Source organism: Ambystoma mexicanum, chromosome 4p, assembly GCF_040938575.1.
Source record: "Ambystoma mexicanum isolate Mex_15411 chromosome 4p, UKY_AmexF1_1, whole genome shotgun sequence".
Lineage (NCBI taxonomy): Eukaryota > Metazoa > Chordata > Amphibia > Caudata > Ambystomatidae > Ambystoma > Ambystoma mexicanum.
Window position 1 is genome coordinate 1,074,179,751 of NC_090927.1, and position 21,212 is coordinate 1,074,200,962.

The 21,212-nt window shown below is 46.7% G+C and overlaps 1 protein-coding gene across 3 annotated transcripts in view; it reads left to right on the forward strand.

Annotated features, from left to right (window-relative positions):
* Nucleotides 1–21,212, forward strand: part of AK9 (adenylate kinase 9) — a 1,784,103-nt gene that overhangs the window by 888,692 nt on the left and 874,199 nt on the right. For all 3 annotated transcript variants that reach the window (XM_069606660.1, XM_069606662.1, XM_069606661.1), the window contains 2 exons: nt 20,051–20,128; nt 20,491–20,694. In XM_069606660.1, the coding sequence (XP_069462761.1) occupies nt 20,051–20,128; nt 20,491–20,694 (282 nt within the window). The remainder of the gene's footprint in view (nt 1–20,050; nt 20,129–20,490; nt 20,695–21,212) is intronic.

Sequence of the window (21,212 nt, forward strand, 5' to 3'; positions counted from 1 at the left end):
CCAAAAAGGGTGATTTCTTGCAAGCACATATTGCCCAATGTCCAAGCTCCGATCAGAGGCCAGAAAGTCTTAGTTACTCCTAGCAATGTATTGGATATTTCATAGATGTGTGAGCTTTTTTTCCAATTGTCAATAGACTGCAAATAAGTAATCGAACCACAACAAAGAACATATAAGAGTATGAGTCTTACCGTTTTTTACTACAAGAATTGAAAAACAGTAAGTGCTATTTAAAAAGAAATTCAGACCTGTCCGATGCTGTTAAAGCATAACATATAATACAAATATTATAAATACCAGAAAACAAAACATTAAAATGGCACACACTTTTGTTGACACTCATTTCAAAAGTGGTGAAGTAATTTGCGCTTCTAGTTACTTGAACCTACTTTTAATTAACATCCCAAGCAGCAGTGCAATGGAATACCAACCTCCTTTCTTTCATTATAAAATATTTAAGTCATACTTCACTTTGTGAAAGCTGCCTTTGTACAAGTCATTCTCATCAATATGACGGTAATTAATGTAAAAGCTTTACAAGGTGATACATTCTGCGTGAAAGCCATCTATCTCAATCCCCTCCAACCACATTGTTTAATCTCATACCATTGCCAGTTTGAGTGCAACCTTAATCTGTTTGCCACAGTACTTCATTGAGCCCTAAACATGGAATAAAATCCCTTACCTGCAAATACTTTTCAATTGTCAGTAGCACAGGTGGTACATTTGAGATCTATTGCCCAAACCTCAAAGCACCCCAAAATGTTCTCTTATGGGAACTCGTGGTGGCAACAGTAAAGACAGACACAAGTGATCACAGTTCAAGGGTGTTTATTAAACTGTATAAATGGGTGATACAAAGTGCCTAATCTAAACCTAAATCTAAGATGGGAGCAAGCTGCGACCATCAAATAATAATAAACCAGTCCTAGTGGTGTCTTTTCAAATAAAAAGGGCCTATACTATAAAAAAAAACTATTGCCAATCCTTGCCGCTAAGTTACTAAATAGACTGGGATAATGTTCACCAGAAAAGAAAGAAGTGTTCACAAAATGATAAGTCATGATGGTAAAACTGGATCTCCCTTCCCCACGTTTTTAGCACCGGACAAGGCAGGACGCTTGAGCACAGCACACTCCTGGGCTTCTTCAGCACAAGCTTAGTTTGTTTCCAAATTATCAGGGCCTTCTGTGATCAAGTCTCTTTACACCAAGTCTCTTGCCTCAGAGGGCCTGATGCCCTATAATCAACAAACCAAAAAGTTCCTTTCAGTAATCTTCCTGTCTGGTGTTTTCCCTTCACCCGTGGATCTCCTCAACTGGGCTCCGATCCCTTTTACAACGTGGGCCGCCCTCGATCGGGTTCACTTCAGCCTTTTGTTCAAGATATTAGCAATTGTAACATTTAAGCCTCTCAATGTCTTTTTAAATAACTGGTCATTATGGACATCCCTTAGCCGGGTTCACACTTGTCGACAATGTTTACGGGGTGGTACGTTTTGCTCTCATTCGCGGGCATCCCTCAGCTGGGTTCACATTTGCCAGATTTTACACCATTCACTTTTCTAAATACCTTGCGGGATTCACTTCCCTTAGCTTTTTCTAGCCCCAGTCAGACTTCCGCTCAAGTCCCCATTCAGGTTTTCCACATTTATCATTCATACAGCGTTTTCCCTCAGCCAGCCGGGTGCACATGCCTGTTTCACAATGTCACAACTTTGGTAATGGGTTAAGGACTTTCGATTGTACAAGGGATTTTGACTCGGCCCTTGTATGACCACCTTAACATTATTCCAGCCTTTCCTAATGTTCGCAAGCGAAGGGCACGAGCCAGAGTCTTTTGAATGGACGCCCATGAGGCGCCGGACCACTCTGCAGCTGGTCTTTCCCTGGGCTTTAACAGTTTACTTAGCACACAAGTTTGTTGTCCATAAGTTGCCGTTTGGAACCTTCGCTCAACACTGTCCGGTGTTGCTATCTGTTCTCCCTCCAACTCACTGGCTTTGCTGACCTCCTTATCGTTTCTTATCTCTGGAGTCCAGGACAATACCACGGTAGCAAGTGCGCCCCCGCCTCCGTTATCAGTGCAGGAGGGTCCTGCACACCATAGACATTTGTTACACCACACGTCAGCTGTAGTTCCCGGTCTTATGATTCCTTTCACGGAGGCTAAGCGAGTTTGGGTCAAAAACGGCGAGGGCACTTCCCTCCTTGTTGTCCTTTCCGGTCTTGCCGTCTTTTTTCTCATTTTGAATTGCCGTCCTGGAATAGCTGCCTCCTTGTCCATTTGTCCTTGCTCAAAGAGTGCTCTCATGCTCTGCCTTTATCCCTGTGGGGAAGGAAAAGGGCCATCGGGTGTGTTTAGTAATTGTCAATTGCCTGACTCTGTCGGACCCTTGTGTTGGGACAAGTCAGGTAAATGGCTCTGGTGTTAGTCCATTGTCTTTCAGAAGTGCAAGGATTAGTAGAGGCTAAAGTGCCCACCGTGATGATTCACCAAGTCTTGTCACTTCTTCCCAGGTAGGAGCCCTTTTCTTTGATGCTAGGTAGGTAAGGCCGCTACCCGGTAATCCCCCTAGGAGTGGTAAAATGCAGGAGGACCTCATAGGGACAGACTCCCCTCCTGGGGACAAGGACATCTGTCTGGTAGAACATCTCCCCAACCCTCAGTTACATAAAACATTACTACTAACAATCCCTTCCTTGTCATTATCAGAAGCTAAGTCTATGTGTTATTGTAAAGCTTCTGAGATTCTGACTTTCGATAGGACTGAGACAAAGAAGAACTCAGGAGGCATAAAGGTTTACGGTGGAAGGAATACCAGATGTACTGTGATGAAATGACCCCAAAGGAAACATGATGATTGCTCCAGGGAACTAGAGGAAACATTGCAGTGTTCTGTGGGGGAGAAACCCACAGAGCAGGAAGAAGAAGCTGAAGTGTCTTACACCACGGAAACCAGGAACCTGCAAAAGCTACCCGGGATATTCAAACCGGGCAATGGAGAGAAGACCAGAGGCTGTCCCGGAGAAGAGAGCGAGAGGGCAAGACGTCACAAGAGCCAAGGAGCCGGCAGGAGTCCAACTGCTGAAGAAGTGGTGGTCACCTAACAATGGCGGACCATCGGGTCTAGAGGTGGGGTCAAAGGCGTTCAAGGTCGGAGAGGCTCGAGGACCCGCCTAATAAAACCGGTTGGCTGAAGAACCAGGAACCCTGAAGGAGCCGGTAGCGCATCTTGCTGGGAAAACAGGTAACAAGGAATGCGAGAGACCCGGCAGGGTGGAGTAGAGAGCCTCAGGGACACTATCCATTATCCCAGTAGTAGCCCAACAGCTACTGGGTGTTAGAAGAGGGTATCAGGGACACTCTTCCTTGTCCCAGTGGAAAAGAGATCCACTGACAACCATAGAAGGGTCTGGCACATGAAAGCATTCACTGAGGGTATTAGAGGAAATCTTCCTCGTCACAGTGGCGACAATAAGCCCACTGACCACCAGAGAAGCGTCTGGGACCCCAACAAAAGGGAACTGAGCAAACAAGGAGAACGTCCTCAGCGCAGGGGAAACATTAAGCGCAGTGGTCAACAAAGAAGGATTTGGGACTTTGCTAACAACAAACCAAAGTGACAAAGTGTACATCAAGCTGAAGATTGTGAGAAAGAACTGGGCCAAGCAATACCAGGAGAAGGGAGGCATTCTCCTGGTCCTGAACTAGGAGTTGTGCTGGAGACGGTTCATAGTGATAATTTCGACAACAAAAATGTCGAAAGTCAAAATTTCGAAAAAAAAGTCGAAAAAAAAGTCGACTTTTTTTTTTCAATGCATTTTTTTTTTAAATGGGGGGGTTCCCCCCCAACCACCTTTTTTAATTTTTGTTTTAATTTTTCCGTTTTTTTTTTTTACTTCCGAACCCCTAAAACAAATATATAATTAAAAAAAACGAAAGTCGACATTTTTTTTTTCGACATTTTTTTGTCGACATTTTTGTCTGTCGACATTTTTTTTCGAAATTATGACTGCCCACCGCTGGAGACACCAGGGGAAGGGAGTAATTCTCCAGAATGCTGGCTTTGTGTAAGGGCTGTGTGAAACCGCCAGCCTTGGGAAGCAAGGCATTCCCCAGGCATTTTTGTTGCAAGAGAACTTTCTTTTAGAAGCTATCGAGGCAACAGGAGAAGGGAGCCATTCTCCTGAAGGAGAAAGTTTCAGTTAGTTTATCCTTTAATTATAGTGTGAGGGAGCGAAGTAGGTTGTGATGCAGGACCATGGAGTTTATTTTGACGGATATTCTGATGGACCCATTAGTATTAGTTTTGAGGCAGCGAAACCCCTCATAGAGATGGGGATAGATAGGTTTTTGCTAATATAAATCTATAACCACCACCATGTCACCTTTGTGTCTACTTCCTTCTTCGACACCCTTACACCATTCAGCCCTCATACTTCTACAAACCATGACCCAACACAATAATAAAGGTAAAACATGCACAGTTAAGAGATGTACCTCCTTCACCTTTTGTGGTAATGTGGGCTGAGGGATGGCTATACTCTCAAGAGGGGGGTGAATGTGGTTCAGTAGCAACCCAAACTGCGACGTATAACAGTCCAAAATAAAGTAATGTCCATTCAAGGTTCTATAACAATATGTACTTTAATCTAATGCACGATGTTCACTAATAACAAACTAGAAAACACTGTAAAGACCCACCTCTGTAAAAGGAACACAGAATATGCAGTGATAGAATAGATGCAGCATTCTGGGTAATGATACAGGGGGGAATAAAGGCCATAAAAGCCCACAATGTTCAAGAGATATGTTCTTGAGGTTGCAAAAGGAGATTAAAATGACCTTTCTAGTCTATATGGCCCAAAGATGGACCCGGGCCAGATATTATTCAATAATACCCTATGCAAAGATCTTAGTGGTTCAATGGCATTGAACCAGGCTTTTTGGTGTTGATCGCGGGTTCATCTTGGTTCGAGGGTGTGGCAGTAGCGAAGGTCCAGCAACAAGCTGGCAAGTCTGGGTCAAAGGAAGGTAGCTGCAGTCTCGAAGCTGTGTGGATCGGATGGTCGCCAGATTTGGTCGGCGGTTGAGGGGCAACCACGGTTGAGCTGGTACCGAGATGCGCAGGCAAGTTGATTCGATTCAGAGGGTCTGAGGTCACTGTTCGGGGTACATCAGGTTCAGCTTAATCGACTTACAGGAGTGACGTTGAGGCCAGTGCTTCGAACAGTGACTCGAGCAATTCAACGCAGCAGAACTTTGTTTTTTTGTGCCAAGGCAACGACTTGCTTCAGAGGGCGCATTGCAGCGGCGAACAGAGTAGAACAGCAAACGATGGTTCAGAGTGATGAACGCCAAAGGTAGCTCCGAAGGGTCCTCAATGGTTCGTTGGATGCCGAACATGCTCGAATCACAGCTCGTAGCGGGTCCTTGTAAAAAAAAAGGTATCTTGGATGTTCAGGCTTTCAGGAGCTGTGAGTCCCATTCTAGGATGTCAAAGTTAGTCCTTTTCTCAGGCTCGCAAACACATGGGAGGCTTGTACACACCTTCAGGCAGGGGTCGTGCAACACACTGAGGTCCCAGGCAACAGGGTGGCTGGCGTATATCAGAGATGCGGTCTTGGTCCAGCAGCAGAGTTCACCCCCAATGGTCCTTGGGGATGGTTAGGGGAATGATCTCACCTCTGCCTTGGAACACCTGCCTTCACCTCACAACTGGAGGACTTTAGAAAAGGCTGCTCACTCAGCAGTGTCCACTGAAAACTTTTTCAAGAGTTGGATTCTGGAGATGATTTTAAAAAAGTGGTTTGAGACCCCGTCTTTTAAAGGTAAATGTCCACTGGTGATTGTATTAAAGTTAGCCTGCTTTAAGGGTCAAATCCCTGCTTTTGAAATAAGTAGACTTTGTCCTTCTGACATTACACCCAAAGTGCTTTGTGCTATCGGAAGGGAGGGGACTGGAAAGAGAGAGACCGAGGCAGAGAGAAACAAGATGGCAGAATATTCCCCAACCTTTACAGATGTCTCCCTGGCTAGAATAACGCAGCCCCCTTCACTTCTCGATAGAATTAAAGGCCTTTAGAAATTCAGCACCCTCGTGTGAGGCCTAACCCTTTGTGAATGGGTGTGCCCTTTGATTCCTGTTACCATGCCAACTTCCTGTGGAGTGGCTGTCCCTGGGTGAATGGTGTTACCTGCCCTTACAAAGGAACAAAGAGAGTAAATTCCCCAAGGCTACAGTCCCGCCAGTGTGTAGAGGGAGCCTTGTCTGGAAAGAATACACATAACCCTTCCACCGCTTAACTGGGCCAACAGGGCTGACGTGTGATATTAATTTAATGTGGCTGGGATAACTATGAGAGGTGCTGGTCACCGCACCCTAACTCAGGTATGGCTTATGCATTCAGATAAGAGTGCCACCAGGACAGGATCCTCAGTTATACAGGTTTTGGAGCTGGGGTGCATATTTTAAAAGCACCCTCAGCACTCCAGAGACTTGGCTGTCATTGCAGCTGTCAAGAAGGCAGCTGTGGCCTCCGAATCTGCTCTTTGCCACTGGTAGAGCAGACGCTGCAAGTCCGGATACTGATGCAGTAGGACACACACATTATGCTTTTTGCACAGAGTTTATGAAAGGGGAGTATGATCAGCAGATTACCCTGTCAGAGATGGAATTACCTGCATCATTGTATTATTACATGCAAATCAAAACATCCAGAGCTTTCATACCCTTGACACATGGCAACTTGTCAAAACACTGCAGAAACAGATGCTGCTGCCAAGATGAAACTGTAGCATTCCTGTTCCTTCCATGCCACAACAGAACAGAGCCCAATCTAAGATGGTGCCATCAACAAGCTCGAAATCTGCCTAATAGGTGTACCTGTCCATTCTGTTGTACTCTGTGCTTGAAATGGAAACAGACGTGCAGGTAGTCACTATTTCTCAGAGTGCCTGCTTACTGTTGATAAGTGTCAGTACTCCTTCATTAAATGTATTGTTTTCCTGCTGAGAAGTGCCAGTGCATGTCCTTGAAATAAAAGAAGTGCAGGTACCCAGTGTTGTAAGTGGCACACACACACAGAGAAATGACGCAACACCAGAGTATTGGATTGCACCTACGCTTTATTCAACGGCTACAAGGAACTGCTGTTTCCCTCCTTGGCTCCTCCCTTTCCTCCCTCTCACTCCCGCTTCCGGCCAGTGCCCTGGCCTCTCCTTTAAAGGTGCAGAGACCTATAACATCACCCCTGGAAATGTTCTGGCATGCAGCCCTCCTAGTTATGCAATGTGGGCGTAGCCACGCCTCGCTGTGTCCTGCTGCTTCTGGTGCTCCAGATGGGTCCTGTGTTTCACGTTGATCCTTCTCAGGGGGGATACATGTGTCATCTTGGGGTTCCCTGGGTTCAGGGTCAGGTTCCGGTGGAAGCAGTTTGGGTTCTTCTCTTTTGATAAAATGTTTGAAATGCGAGCTGTGCCTTATTTCATGGGACGAGTTTTGGGCTGTCACCATGGATCCTTTGACCGCAACCACTTTCAGTGGTCTTGGTGAATATCTTGCATCTGCTTTCCTTGTCATGGCTTGTTGGACTAGAATGCCATCTCCGACCTGGAAGTCTTTATGCGCCGCTCTTCTCACGTCAGTGTCCACTTTTGCACGTTCCTTTCCCTAATTGTCTCTACTTATAATTTCTTCACTATCCTTCTCTTGTTCACTGGTGTTTCTCACAATCCTGGTGTGAACTTGATAGCGTGTCATTATTTCTGCGGTGGTGGCTTCATGCGGTGTGTTACGATAGTCCTGTAGCATCCTAGAGAGTGCTTGGTGTTGGTTGGTAGCTTCTATGTAAGCTCGTTGGACTGTCTTTTTAATTGACGCCATGAAACGTTCTGCCATTCCATTGGCTTGTGGCCACTGTGGAGTCATCTTTTGATGTGTGAATTCCATGTGTGTTGCGAAGGCTGCAAACTCATGACTGTTAAAATGGGTCTGTTATCTGACTTGATGGAACGCGGATTGCCCCACTCACTGAGTACCTCGTCGAAGGTAGCGGCTTCCTGGGGGTACGCATTTGTTGACCTCTTCTTCACAATGGGAAATCTTGAGTATTCATCAATAAATATTAGGAGGTACTCTCCTGACTCCATTGGACCATAGAAATCGACAGCTACTCAGTCCCACGGTCGTTCCGGTATGTGTGTCGGTTGTAGCGGGATGGGGGCTTCCGCCTGTGCGGTGCATTGACAGGGCAGACAGTTCTTGACCAAGCTGTCTAGTAGCGAGTCCATGAATGGGAACCATACGTGGCACCTCAGCTGTTTCTTTGTATTGTCAGCTCCCCAATGGCCTTTGTGTGCCGTTTTGATGACTTTGGCTCTGAGTGTCGCCGGAATGATCAGTTGGCAACCTCTTAGCAGAATGGAGTGGTCTTCCTTGCATACCCCTGAGTGGTTCTCGACTGAGCAGCGGTAGTCTTTCCATTTGTTGTTGCATGTGAGGCTGGTGGCTAACGCAATCGATGGGTCAGCCGCAGATGCAGTTGCAATGGTCTCCAGGGATAGTGCGGGTGGTAGGGTGTTGGTAGCCACGTAGTTAATGTATTCTGAGTCTCCTTTGCAGGTCATGAGTGCTCCAGATGGATGGCAGGAGATATAGTCTGCTGGATTTTGGTAATCTCCTGGACTATGGAAAATGGTGTAGTCGTATTCATGCAACCTGATGCCCTATCGTTATATCCTGGGTGGCATTTTCATGCAAGAGTTCCCAAAGAGTGAAAGCAGCGCTTGGTGGTCGATGACCAGCGTGAACTTTTTTCCAATGATGAAATTGTGAAAATGCTTGCACGCCCAGACTCCTGCCAAGCTTTCCTTCTCAGCTTATGAGTATGCAGACTCTGTGTCTGACAGGGCTCTGCTTGCGTAGGCAACAATGTGTCTGAGGTATGTGTCAGCTCCGCTTGTCTGCGCCAAGATGGTACCCAGTCCCACCGGGCTGGCGTCCACTTTTATCTCTCTTTGCCATGTGGGGTCGAAGTAAGCAACTTGGCATGCCTCAGCTAGAGCCGTTTTGATGTCGTCTAATCCTCTCTGGCAGTCTTTTGACCACTCGAATGCTAAGTCTTTGCAGCAATCTTCTCAGAGGTTTGGTGAGGGATGCGTAATGTGGAATGTATCGGGTACAGTACCCAGCCATGCTGAGAAATGACTCCCCATCCGCTACATGTGCCGGTCCTTGTAGGTTGGTGATGGTGCTGACCTTGTCTGGGTCCAGTGTCATGCCGTCATCTGAGAAGATGTGAACAAAGAATTTTAGTTTTCTCTTACTAAACCTGCACTCCTCCAGATTGAGTGTCAGGCCAGCTTTGTGTAGCGCCTCGCATATATCCAGCAGTGCTGTGTTGTGTTCTTCCTGCGACAAGCCGAACACAAGGATATCGTCACTATAGTTTAGTGCACCTTTGATTGGGCGAATGACCTGCTTTATGGCCCCTTGAAACATTTCTGCGGCAGAGGAGATGCCGAAATGTTGTCGCCGATATTGGAAGGTCCTTCATGCGTGGCGAATGTGGTGATGCTTCTTGATTCCGGGTGGAGTTCCAGCTGATGCTATCCTTGTATGAGATTATGTTTTGAGAATGTGGTTGATTTGTTTAATAGCACAATCAGGTCCTTGACGCACAGACCTGGGTGTCGCTCGCATTGTATGGTGGAATCTGCCATTCTCATGTTGACGCATAGTCGCAACCGTCCTTCTTTTGGCACAATGACTAGCAGGGATACCCATGGAGTGAGACCAGTGGCTGGTTTGATGATTCCGTCGCAGGAGCTGGTCGAGTTCTTTTGAGACAGCATCCTGGAGGTGGAAACCTACCCTTCTGGGGTGTTGAGGGACAGGTCTGACTGTTTTGTCGATGTGTAGTCTGACTGGTGCTCCCTTGAGTTTCCCAAGTCCTCTGCACAAGTCTGGGAACCTGGATAAGATTGTCTCTTTTGTGATGTTGTTGCATTCTTTTGGGGTAGCATTGATTGCACACACTAGTTCTCCATTGTTCCCTGCAAACGTGGTCGACTGAATTATCTCACCCTCCTCGAAATGGATGTCAATGAGGCCAAGGCAACACGCTGTGTGAGGAGGCAGCAACCTTTCGATGGACTCTGAATGACATGGATGGTGGTGTCCAATGTTAGGCCGTTGTGCATCGGGCGTTTGTTGAACTCTCTGATCGAGTGTAAAGGCAGTGCTGCTCCCCATTGGAAGATCCTTGAGTTGGCTTTCGAGAGTTCTGGCCTCTCCGGAATTTGCAGGAACTCCTGTTCCCCCATGATGTTTACCGTTGCGCCTGAGTCAATGAGAAAACAGAATTGCCAATTCCCCAGGTTGACTATTATTCTGGGCGCTTCTCTTGCTTCATGGTCATCTTGGATGAGGTTGACTTATTCATCCAGGTAACTTTTGGTCATATTCATCGGCAACTTGATGCTGGAAATTGTGCTGATGTTCTCCGTAGGTCTGGTATGTGTTTAGGGGTTCATTGTATTCATCTCCGAACCGGAAGTACTGGTTCTAGCCCTGTTTGCTGTCTTGCGGGAGAGTCTCCTCTATTGCTCTGATGTATCGCTGCTACCATTGATAGTAGGGTATGTCGATTTTGATGGGCCGGAGGCTGGGGCGGGTGGCCGTATGTCCTGTCTGAGGTTGGGTATTCATGCAGGGGGTGGGGAATGGTCTTCCTTCTCTGCAGACCGACTGAAAGTGACCCTTTCTGCCACAGTTGGAGCATGTTTGTGATAGTGCTAGGCAGGTCCCAGAGGGCGGGAAGTTCATGCCACTACGGTAGCATTGAACCCATTTGGTTGGCCATTCTGTTGGGTGTTGTCCCCCGATCTGTGGGTTGTTGAGGTATTGGTTGGATGGTGGCGATGGTCTCTCCCTTCTCATGTCTGGCATTCCGATTTCCTTCAATTAAAGCCTCTTGTGCATCCACTCTCTCGAAGATTCAAGCCATCTCACTCACCTCATCAATGGAGAGGGGTTTCTTTAGCAGTTGTTTCCTGAGGGCTAGTGATAAGCATCCTTCTATTATGCATAGTCTGATCACTTCATCGGTGGAGAATAGGTGGAACTGGCAACGGGTGCTCTTTAGATGGAGGCGAGTGATACACTCATCGATGATCTCCACTGTTTTTTTGGGTGCATTGATTGAAAATGTATCTTTCATAGTCTCTGTTAGGTTCGATAATGAGTTTTCTGTTGAGGGCCGGTAACCAATGCAGTGAAGTCTGTCTTATCTTTTGGGGCAATGGTTTTGACAATAGTCTTGATTTCGCTGCCCGCCAGGTTTATGAACATCTCGCTAAGATTTGAAGATTTCTCTTCTCCTGACGCTTTCACAAAGTGGTTGAAGTCCTCCACCCACTCAATTCACCTCGGGCCTTTGTCAGACTTGGGCGTCAGGGTGAAAGGGAGTGGCTTGCGTAGTAGTGCCGCCTTGGACGTGGGGGCGGGAGTGGGTGGTGGTGTTTCTGGGCTACTCATGATGGCAGGGTGATGTGTGGTCACCTGGCTTCTGATTGGGCCTACTTGCGCATGCCCCTTGTGAGTTGTGCCTTGTGATGCAACGTGTCCTATGTGTTGGGATGTTGCCTCGCTGGTGGTGTTTTATCAGTGCCTTGTTCACAGGCTGGATATGCGGGTATTTGGCGCACCACCTGCAGGTGGGTATGCCCCTGTCCGTGTCTTTGCTGCCGGGTTTTTAAAAAGAATTGTTTAATTATTTTTTTTTTGATGGGATCTGGGGCCTTGTATTGGGGCCGCCTTGAGAACTGGTGTGCAACGTATGGACGTGTGGACGGTAGTCTCACCTTAGAAATGGCGGGATAGCTGTTCACCTACTGTCCATTTTCTTTTCAGATCGGCAGCAGCCTCTGCTGCACGTGTGGTAGGCTGTCGTGGATTAGCAGCCCCAGCTGCTGGAAAATCGTCAGGAGCAGGCCGCTGGCAGAATGCTGTGCGAGGGAGTGGCAGAAGGCACTGGAATGGGGGCCTGTGGTGGGATCGCCAGGCAGCGCAGGAAATGGCGTGTGGAGGAGGAGTAGTGGACCACGGCGGGATGCAGCGTGATCGCTGTGTGCTCCGGGATGTAGCACTAGAGGGGGATCGCTTCTGGGAGGACGGACGCATTGGGATCACTGCTTTGAGCAGAGGGCATGGAATCTGGTGTGAGGGGAGAAGTCATCGTCGCCAGTTTTTGTAAGTGGCACACATACACGGAGAAAGGACGCAACACCAGAGCAACAGATCGCACCTCCACTTTATTCAACGGCTACAGGGAACTGCCGTTTCCCTCCTTGGCTCCTCCGTTTCCTGGTCTCGTCATTAAAGGTGCAGAGACCTATAACACCCAGGACCAGCAATTACCTGCCCATTTAAAGAACTGGTCGTACCCAGATACTGCCGCAGGTGAGTGAGGACACCCAATCTCCGAGCGCAGTGGCTGGAAAGATCCAGCCTACATGCGCAATGAAGCTGCTGCATAACGCAGTCCACCTCCCGCCTCCCCCACCTGCTTGCTAAATTCAACCCAGCGAACGTACCGGCCTCTTTTCCAGACCCAGTAGCCTCTCCTCTGCTGTCATGGCTTCACATGGAAATCAAAAAAAGCTTCCTGCAGGGAAATGATTTTATGATTTCTGTAATGTCCTACCTTCATTTCCACTCCATGCTCAGAGGAATAGTCCTCTGTCGATGACGGGCAAAGTGGGCTGCGCCCCATGTGGTGTGGGAGGCGGGGTTACCGCGCTTGGCGCGGCAGTTCAGAGAAGAATAAAGAAGACTAAAGACGCACCGCCTCTGTCTCTGTTTCATTGCATGCGCCAGCCCGTAACAATTTCCTATTTTTTTAAGGAAAATGAAACGTTTTTCAACTTAAATAAAAGAGCATTTCGCATCTCCTCTGTTAATCCAGTATGTTCATGGCAAAACTGCATTCCTGTCAGGCGGTACTATTTTAAAGGCCTGCACTTTGCACAGTCATATTAACATGTGTTGTGTGCCCTTATGGCCTATAAGGCCTGCCAGGCACAGTATTATTGCCTTATTTAGGACTACTTAGTCTGCTCAGATTATTGATGCCCACCCTCAAGATATGGCTGGTCACTCAACAGTAAAGTAAACTATGACCACTGAACATTACTGTTCGGCACAGATTGCATCAGTGATGGTCCTCTGCCTCATTCGTAGATTAATCTTGACATAAAGTTAATTGCAATTGAAAATGCTGAGCTGCAGTTAGATACAAGACAATTCATGGCACAGTGCCTTGTGTAGCAATAAATATCCCACGTTGCAAGCTTTGCAGAACAGTAAGAACCAGATGTCCAAGTTAAAGGCCTGAGCATAGCAAGGGCCTTCAATGAGGTCAACGGTGCGTTACAACTTGATAACGGTTACTAGGGCTGATGTTATTGCTCGTACCACCCTTACTCAATGAGGTGATAAGGGGCGCTATTTTGCTGGGTAAAACCTACACATATGCCGACCACCATTAGAAGCATTGGCTAAGCAAATAGTTTGGCACTTGTAGTTTATTGCATTTTACTTTTAGCATGGAGGGAAGGAATGAGGAAGGACAGCATAGAGAGGAAGAAATAACAGATTGAGAGGGAAGGAAGGGCAGCGCCCCGGTTTGGAGGGGTGGGGAGCTGAGAGGGGGAATGGTGAGAAAAGCACTGTGGGGGGAGGAATATGAAATAAATGGAAACACAAGGAATAAAAATATCCAATAGCTGAAAGGTAGGCCAGCAACAGTGCACAGGGGCGTTGTACAACATTTGAAGGAAGGAGTGACAGCGCAAATGGAGAGAAAGGAGTGGTAAGTTGTAAGGGTGTTGAAAAATGAGGCAGGCACAAAGGTGGCATGGTTTTGATCATAAACGTTTATTTCTTAAGTAAAATACCTCACTATCTTTATCTCTAAGAGGGGTTTCCCTGCCTCAAACGAAAACTAAAGGAATTGTCAGTATGTCCATCAAATCAAAGTTCCACCGTCCTGTGTCAAATCCGACTCTAACCCTCACACTCAAATTAAAGAGTAAACTTATAGAAAGTTCCTTCTTCGGGAGAATGGCGTCCTTCTGCTTCCAATTGTTGTTTTCTCTCAACAGAAAAATACCAGGGGGGATGCCTCCCTTGTCCTGGTTTATGGGCTTCCCCCAGTCTTAATTACTCCCGTTTCTTGATGTACACTTATACAGTTCCTAATAGAACTAGGGGGAATGACTCACTTCCCCTGGTGTCTCCAGTACAATTCTTAGCCCACTCTGTTCACCACAAGGCCAGGGGGAATGACTCCCTTCCCCTGACGTCTTTCACACAAGTCTTGGGCCAGCACCAGGGGAATGACTCCCTTCTTCTGGTGTTGTTTGGTTTAATGCACAATATGGCAAGGGTGAAGGATATCCTTCCCCTGTCATCTTCATCACAGCACTCTGTCCGATACAAGGAGCATGACTCCCTTCTCCTGGTATTGATTGATACAGTTCCTTCTCGGTGTTCGGGTTCCAAACCCATCTCAGGAGGGCAGTGGTTCCCTTACTACCACAGGAAGATTTCCTCTGATGCTTTCCTTTTCGCTTTTGGGGTTCCAGACCCTTCTCTGGTGGTCTGTGGTTTCCTCGCTACCACTGTGCCGAGAAAGATTTCCTCTAATGCTTTTCTCCTTATTGTTGGTGTTCAGACTCTTCTATGGTGGTCAGTGGTTTCCTCACTTTTTTTCTTACTCTTCGGGTTCCAGGCTCATCTCTCGTTAAGCCCATTAACTTTCTTGCTAATACTAGGCTGGGGAAAAGCCACTTTGGCCTCTGTGTCAACCCCTGGATCCTCTCTGGTTTTCATTTCTATCCCCTTACCTTTCCCGTGGATTTGGTACCTTGCTGGGACTTCCTGGGACTGGGGGAACACTTCTCAGGGTCTGTGGGTTACTCTCCTCTGCACTTGTGGCTTTGTGGCTTCTTCCTGGCTTCTGTGTGCGGTCTGCGTTCACTCAGCGGGTGTAGAATTTCCTTTGTATCCCCCTGCTCCTCGTTTCTCTGCAGCCTTCAGTCTGCATTCAAATTTCCCACACTGGAGACTTCGGGTGGTGGCTTCTTTTCCCAACATGACTGGATACCGCGGCTCCTGCCACCACTGCGCTTCTTGTTATGGTTGCGTTAGGCTCCGTGCCCAAGCTTCCCTGATCTAACAGTCCTTCGTTCATTGTTATACTTTTGTTAAGAGAGCTTGTAAATCGCACGGTCACCCGTAGGCATCATGGCGCTGGGAATGCAGTTGGGCCAGCTGACCAATCCATTCAGAATAAGTGGCTCTTCAAAGACTTTCTGGACTGGAGAGGATTAGACACATTTTTGAGTGGCCGTGGCAAATCATTCCACAATAGAGCTGCTGCTACCGAAAAAGCACAGCCACCGACACACCTGCAGTGAAAGGGTGGCACACATAGAAAGCCTGCAGACATATAACGTAGCTCCCGATTGGGGCAATAACGGACACATTTTTCCCATAGGTATTCGGCTCTAAGACTATGAAGAACACGATGTACTAGGTAAAGTGCCTTAAACTTAATGCACTGGGCCACAGGTCACCAATGTAAGGCACACAAGTCTGGGGTAACGTGTGCCCCATAGGGGGATCCCGTAGCCACCCGGGCAGCCACATTTTGATGGCGCTACAGCCGCTGGACAAGGCCCTTAGGCTGAGCTAGATAAAGCGCATTACAGTAATCTATGCGGTTCAGTACCAGGGCAGCTACCACTGATTCCCTAACATTCAAAGGTATAAAGTGGAGCACCTTTCCGCAGGATTCTCAAATGAAAGTGCCCAGCTATACACTCAGCAGACACCTGCACGTCCATGGACAGGGTAGATGACATAACCACTCCCAGATTCTTAACCGTAGTTACAGGGACAGGAAGCAGACCCAAGGAAGACAGCCAGAAGGGGGACACCAAGAGTGAGGGATCAGGAGGAGCACCCACCACCATAACCTCTGTCTTGTCTCCATTAGGTTTCAGCCAGTTGTGGTTCATCTACTCTCCCACAGTAGACGGGCAGTGGCGGAAACCCGACGATCTCTCAGCCTGCTCGAGATCTAACTGAATCAGGATCTGAGTGTCGTCGGCATAAGAGTAACACCTGATGCCGAAGGAGCGAATGAGACACAGAAGTGGCAGAATATAGATATTAAAAAGAATAGGAGACAAGGCGGAGTTCTGCGGAACCCCACAGGAGAGTGAACAAGAACGTGAGAGGAAGGGAGGAAGTGAGAGTATTTGGGCTCTCTCCGCCAAGAAAGAGTAAAACCAGGCCAGCACTTGGCCAGAAATACCAATCTGTGCCAGGTGGGACAGCAGGGTGGGGTGGTCCATGGTGTCAAAAGCTGCTGACAGATCGAGAAGAATCAGGGCAAGCACCCCCCGCCCCACCTCCGCATCAACCAACCTAACGATTTCATCCTGCACTGAGACCAGGACGCTCTCTGTACCCCGGCCAGGCCGGAAAAACCGACTGGACGGGATCAAGAATACCAGAAGACTCCACAAAGGCTGATCAAAATGGAGTATCAAGGCCTCTAAGAACTTCATAAAAAAGGGCAGGAGTGAGATAGGACTACAATTCGAAGGGAGAGAGGAATCCAGAGAGGGTTTCTTCAGTAGTGGTATCACAGTAGCTACTTCCAGTTCCCACAGGATATGGCCCGACTGACAAGACAGATTAATAGCCGACATAATCTCACTCAGCAGATCGGTGGATATATCCAGTGGTCGAAGTGAGTGGGAGCGGTCAGGAGCGGTCAGGAGCGGTGCTCCTCTACTTTTTTAAATTACCTTTTACAGCTCCTATACTTTTATTTTAAAGAGAAACCGTCCCGGAATGGTTTCGTTTTAAAATCTTTACTTTCAGTGCACTGCACTGAACATTCCCTTAAAAAGGAGGTGCAAGTGTTTGGGGGGTGTATTTTGAGCGTGAGGGGTCGTGGCAGTGGGGCGTCTGGGGAGTGGGCGCAGGCCAGCAGGGAACATAGTTCCACTACTTCTTTTCGTACACTTCGACCACTGGATATATCCTTCTACACCGCCAGCGGCAGTGGATCAGACGGGGCCGCTGACTTCAATTGGTTAATGGATGCAGAGATCACAGACTGTGAAAACACTGGAAAAAGAGACCATACCAAGGGGTCTCCCATGCTAGTCTACGCAGGCATCTCCCCAGCTGGAGAAGAAGCCAATAATGCCAGAGAGATATTGGCCCTAATGGTAGCAATTTTAGAGATAAAAAACTGGGACAGTGAGTCACACAGTTCCTGAGAAGGACTCACAGCGATGGTGAAATTAGACGTTGAGGTCAAAGATTAAACCACTGAAAAAAGCTCACTAGGCTTACAACGGGCTAGCTCAATTCTTTGTGCAAAGAAAGCCTTCTTTGCATCCGAAAATGGACGAAAAATAGCCTGCAGCACATCATTTGTATTGACGTCTAAGGCTAGGATTATAAAACCACCGCCATTTCCACTCAGCCTGTCGTAGTTCAAGACAAGCTTGTTTAAGCTGCTCTGATAACCAAGGTTCAGTAACTCTGTATCCAGTTACTACCATGTGGAATGCACAAGTAATTCTTCATTGTTTCTTTGTGACTGATCCTCATGGCTCCTTGGGGCTACCTCATACCAGTGTTATCTCAGTCCAAGTCTCCTGTGTTCTTCCTCGCCTTGTACTTTTGGTCTTAGAACATATGTTACAATACATGGGCTTGTTCTCAAGTAGTGGCTTTGGACATTAGAGAGGGCTAAGGAATGTTGGGTAGTGGCAACATTCATTGGGCTGTACCCCAGGTGATTGTCCTTATCCCCAGAGGGGAGTCCCACATAAAACCACCCCTAGGGGGACTATTGGGTAGCGGCCGCAACGCCCTAGCCTTCTGGAAAAGGGGTCCCCCCTGGAGAGAAGTGACAACACCTTGTGAATCGTCACACAGGATAAAGGAGAGGTGGAGCAACAGAACAAGGGGGGCTGATCGACAGCAGAAAAGGGGGCAGAGCGACTGAGCTTGATGGGGAAGGAGCAACAGCGCAAGGGGGAAGGAGTGACAGCGCAAGGGGAGTAGGAGGGAAAGCACACAGGCGTTGGATGGTCAGCCCAAAGGGGGAGGGACACCATAAAGGAGTGACGGTACAAGTGGGAAAGGAGTGACAGTGCTAGGGTTTCAGGGAGTGACAGCTCAATGGGGATGAGGAACAGTACAAAGGGGTAAGAGTGAACGCACAAGGGGGGTGGGGTCACAGCACACAAGGGGGAAGAGGGACAGCACAAAGGGGGAAGAGGGACAACATAAAAGGGAGGGGAGGGAAAGAACAAAGGGGGAGGAGTGACAGCACAAGGGGGGGGAGGGAGCAACATCCCAAGTGGGGCGTGGCATCTGTTGGTTGTATGTATAATTGCAGTCGTTGGTCTTAGTTGTCCTATATTGTAGTTTTGATCTCCATGTGATTTCTTACAAGGACACCTGCATGTTGTCAGTGGTACTGCACCTATTTAATGAACTACAACCTCCCAACCTATTGTATTGGAGATGTGCAGTACCACTGGCAACATACAGATGTCCTCATAGGAAATCACATTGAGATTTCTTATGAGCACATCTGTATGTTGTCAAAGGTACCACTCTCTGGTACCAAATAAACAAGAACCAGGGAAACATGAATTAGAAATGGAAGCAGGTCGTCGGCAGGAGAAAACATTTGTTAATGGTAATGCACCTCTCAAATAAAGTAGAAATTACAGATATCCTCATAACGTAGTTCATTGGAGAGGTGCAGTGCTATTGACAGATGTTTTCTCCTGCTCACAACCTGCTCCCGTTTCTAATTCATGTTTCCCTGGTTTTTGTTTTATTTTTTTGAGAGGAGCAGTACCTCTGACAGCATACTGATGTCCTCATACAAAATCTCAATGTGATGGTTTATGAGGACATCTGTGTTTTGACAATGTACTGCAACTCTACAAGAAATAGTTGATTGTATAGTAACAATATCCAGAAAGGGAAACCTACATGTAGTCCAACACGGCCAGGAAAGTACACCACTATATAGCCCAACTCCCCCTTGCTGTGAAAAGAAAGATCAGTATGGTATCCCGCTTTGAAAGTGACAGTCATATGACATGGTACTGAGCTCCTGATTGGGAGAAAATTAGTTAAACAAGCCACTATCGGATTACATTGGCTACTACATTGTCATGCCAACCGCAAAGTCTGCTTTCTGGCACCCCTTTACTTCCTCTCTTCTCTGTAGCAATGTTGTTGGTGATATTTTGGTGGCTGAGCCCTCTACTGTTTCCAGTGACGTTGAACAGGAAAGGTGAAAGGAGGGGGGCGAATGAAGAGGCCTGGAGTTAATTGCAATTTTATTTTTGGTGAGGGAATTTGTATGGGGAAAGGGGAACGGGCGGTGTCGGGAGAGATGGTAGGAGGGGTAGGTGGTAAAGCCAGTAGCTTGCTTGGAACCTTTGCTTATACCGGTGGGTAAAGCCTGAGATCAGAGCAATCTTGCGGATTGCTTGCCCCCAATGGTGAGTGCCAATGTTCTTTCGTTATCAACAGTTCCCAACCTTAATAATTCCAAAATGCCCACATATTTGTTTAATAACGGTCAATGACCCCTGTCACATCACTGGACCAGGACCTACGGTTGTAAGGCTTTTGGGGCAGATCCAATTATGCAGTTAATTTGTATTGGTTTTATTATTTTGCTTCATGGAATAACTTGTATGCATGTTATTTTCCTGCACCAATTTCACAATTTAATGATTATCATGTAAGCAAGCGGTAATGTAGACATTTGGAACATAGCATTACAGATAGGTTTTTTTTCAGCAACTAAATGCAAAATGGCATTTTATAACCTTGGTTTTTCAAGCATCCTCTTTTTGTGTAAAAAAGAAAGTATATGCCATTAATTCATTAAACACTTTGTGTTTCTCTTCACATAACCAGAAAAGGCAGCTGTAATCGAACAGACTGCCGTTACCACAGATCCGTTGCAGGAAGTTCCGCTACCACAGCAAGGACCAGGTTAGTTAAACGTTTATTGCAGGATAATTACTCCTCGTGTAAATACATACTTTGTGTGTGTTTTTCTGGCTGGTTACATGACCTATGTTCCTTAAGAAAATGTTTCAATACTAATGATACTTTAGCATCTTCTTTGAACTTTTTTGAATTGTGTGTATCTGCAAGCTGTATTGTTGGGTCTCTGCTTCGAAGACCTATGTAAATTTAATGAAGCAATTTGATCTTGTGTGACTTCATTTGACTAGCACCGAATTACAGCAAGTCAAATTATTTACGCTGCTATTAACAATATGCCCTATAGAGTTTAGTGGAGAAACAATGCTCTAACTATTAACTATTATTATTTCTGTTTCTTTGTGCAGTCGTTCTGCCCACAGTACCAGAAGGAGATTTTCCTGATGTCCCCGAGATGGAGCCGTTTAAGCAGAGCATTCTTGCCTTTACACAAGAGTATCAACTTCTGGAACACACCATCAAGGAATCCTTTAACGGGGACGTAGTTAACCTGGAGATCGGTGGAAAGTCACCTGAGGCTTTGCTTAGAGAAGCTGCGGCAAGTATGGAAAGTAAGTAGAAATTAGAGTAACACTGTCTGCATTTGCTTTGCAATATAAGGGGATGTGTGTGGTGTTTTCCACATGTACATGCTTTTTTTATTTAATTACTTATTTTCCCATCTAACCATACCCTAAATCCAAGTCAACTTTGTTAATCTTTGTAAGAGATTTCAAGTAAAATTGTAAAATGAAGCTTATTATTACAGGTTCATATTAGCAGAAATCCCACAAACTTTCTTTTTTTGTATTCAAAATGTTTGCTCTTAACACAAAAACATCATATACAGATGCTATATAGCAATTAAAAATGGAAAGAGGAGAGAGGAAGAAGATTTTTTTTTTTAAGTACTCCAACTCCCCAGAAATGTGAGGAACACTCTGGAACTCTTCTGAAGAAACACTACGAGTCACTCCAAATCCAGCTCAAGAAATCTGCTCCAAATAGCATCAAACATTGCTTTTCTTCTGGATGTGCAGGGCAACTCTCTAAACATTTGAGAAGGGAGACTATTTCCTGAAGCCGCATA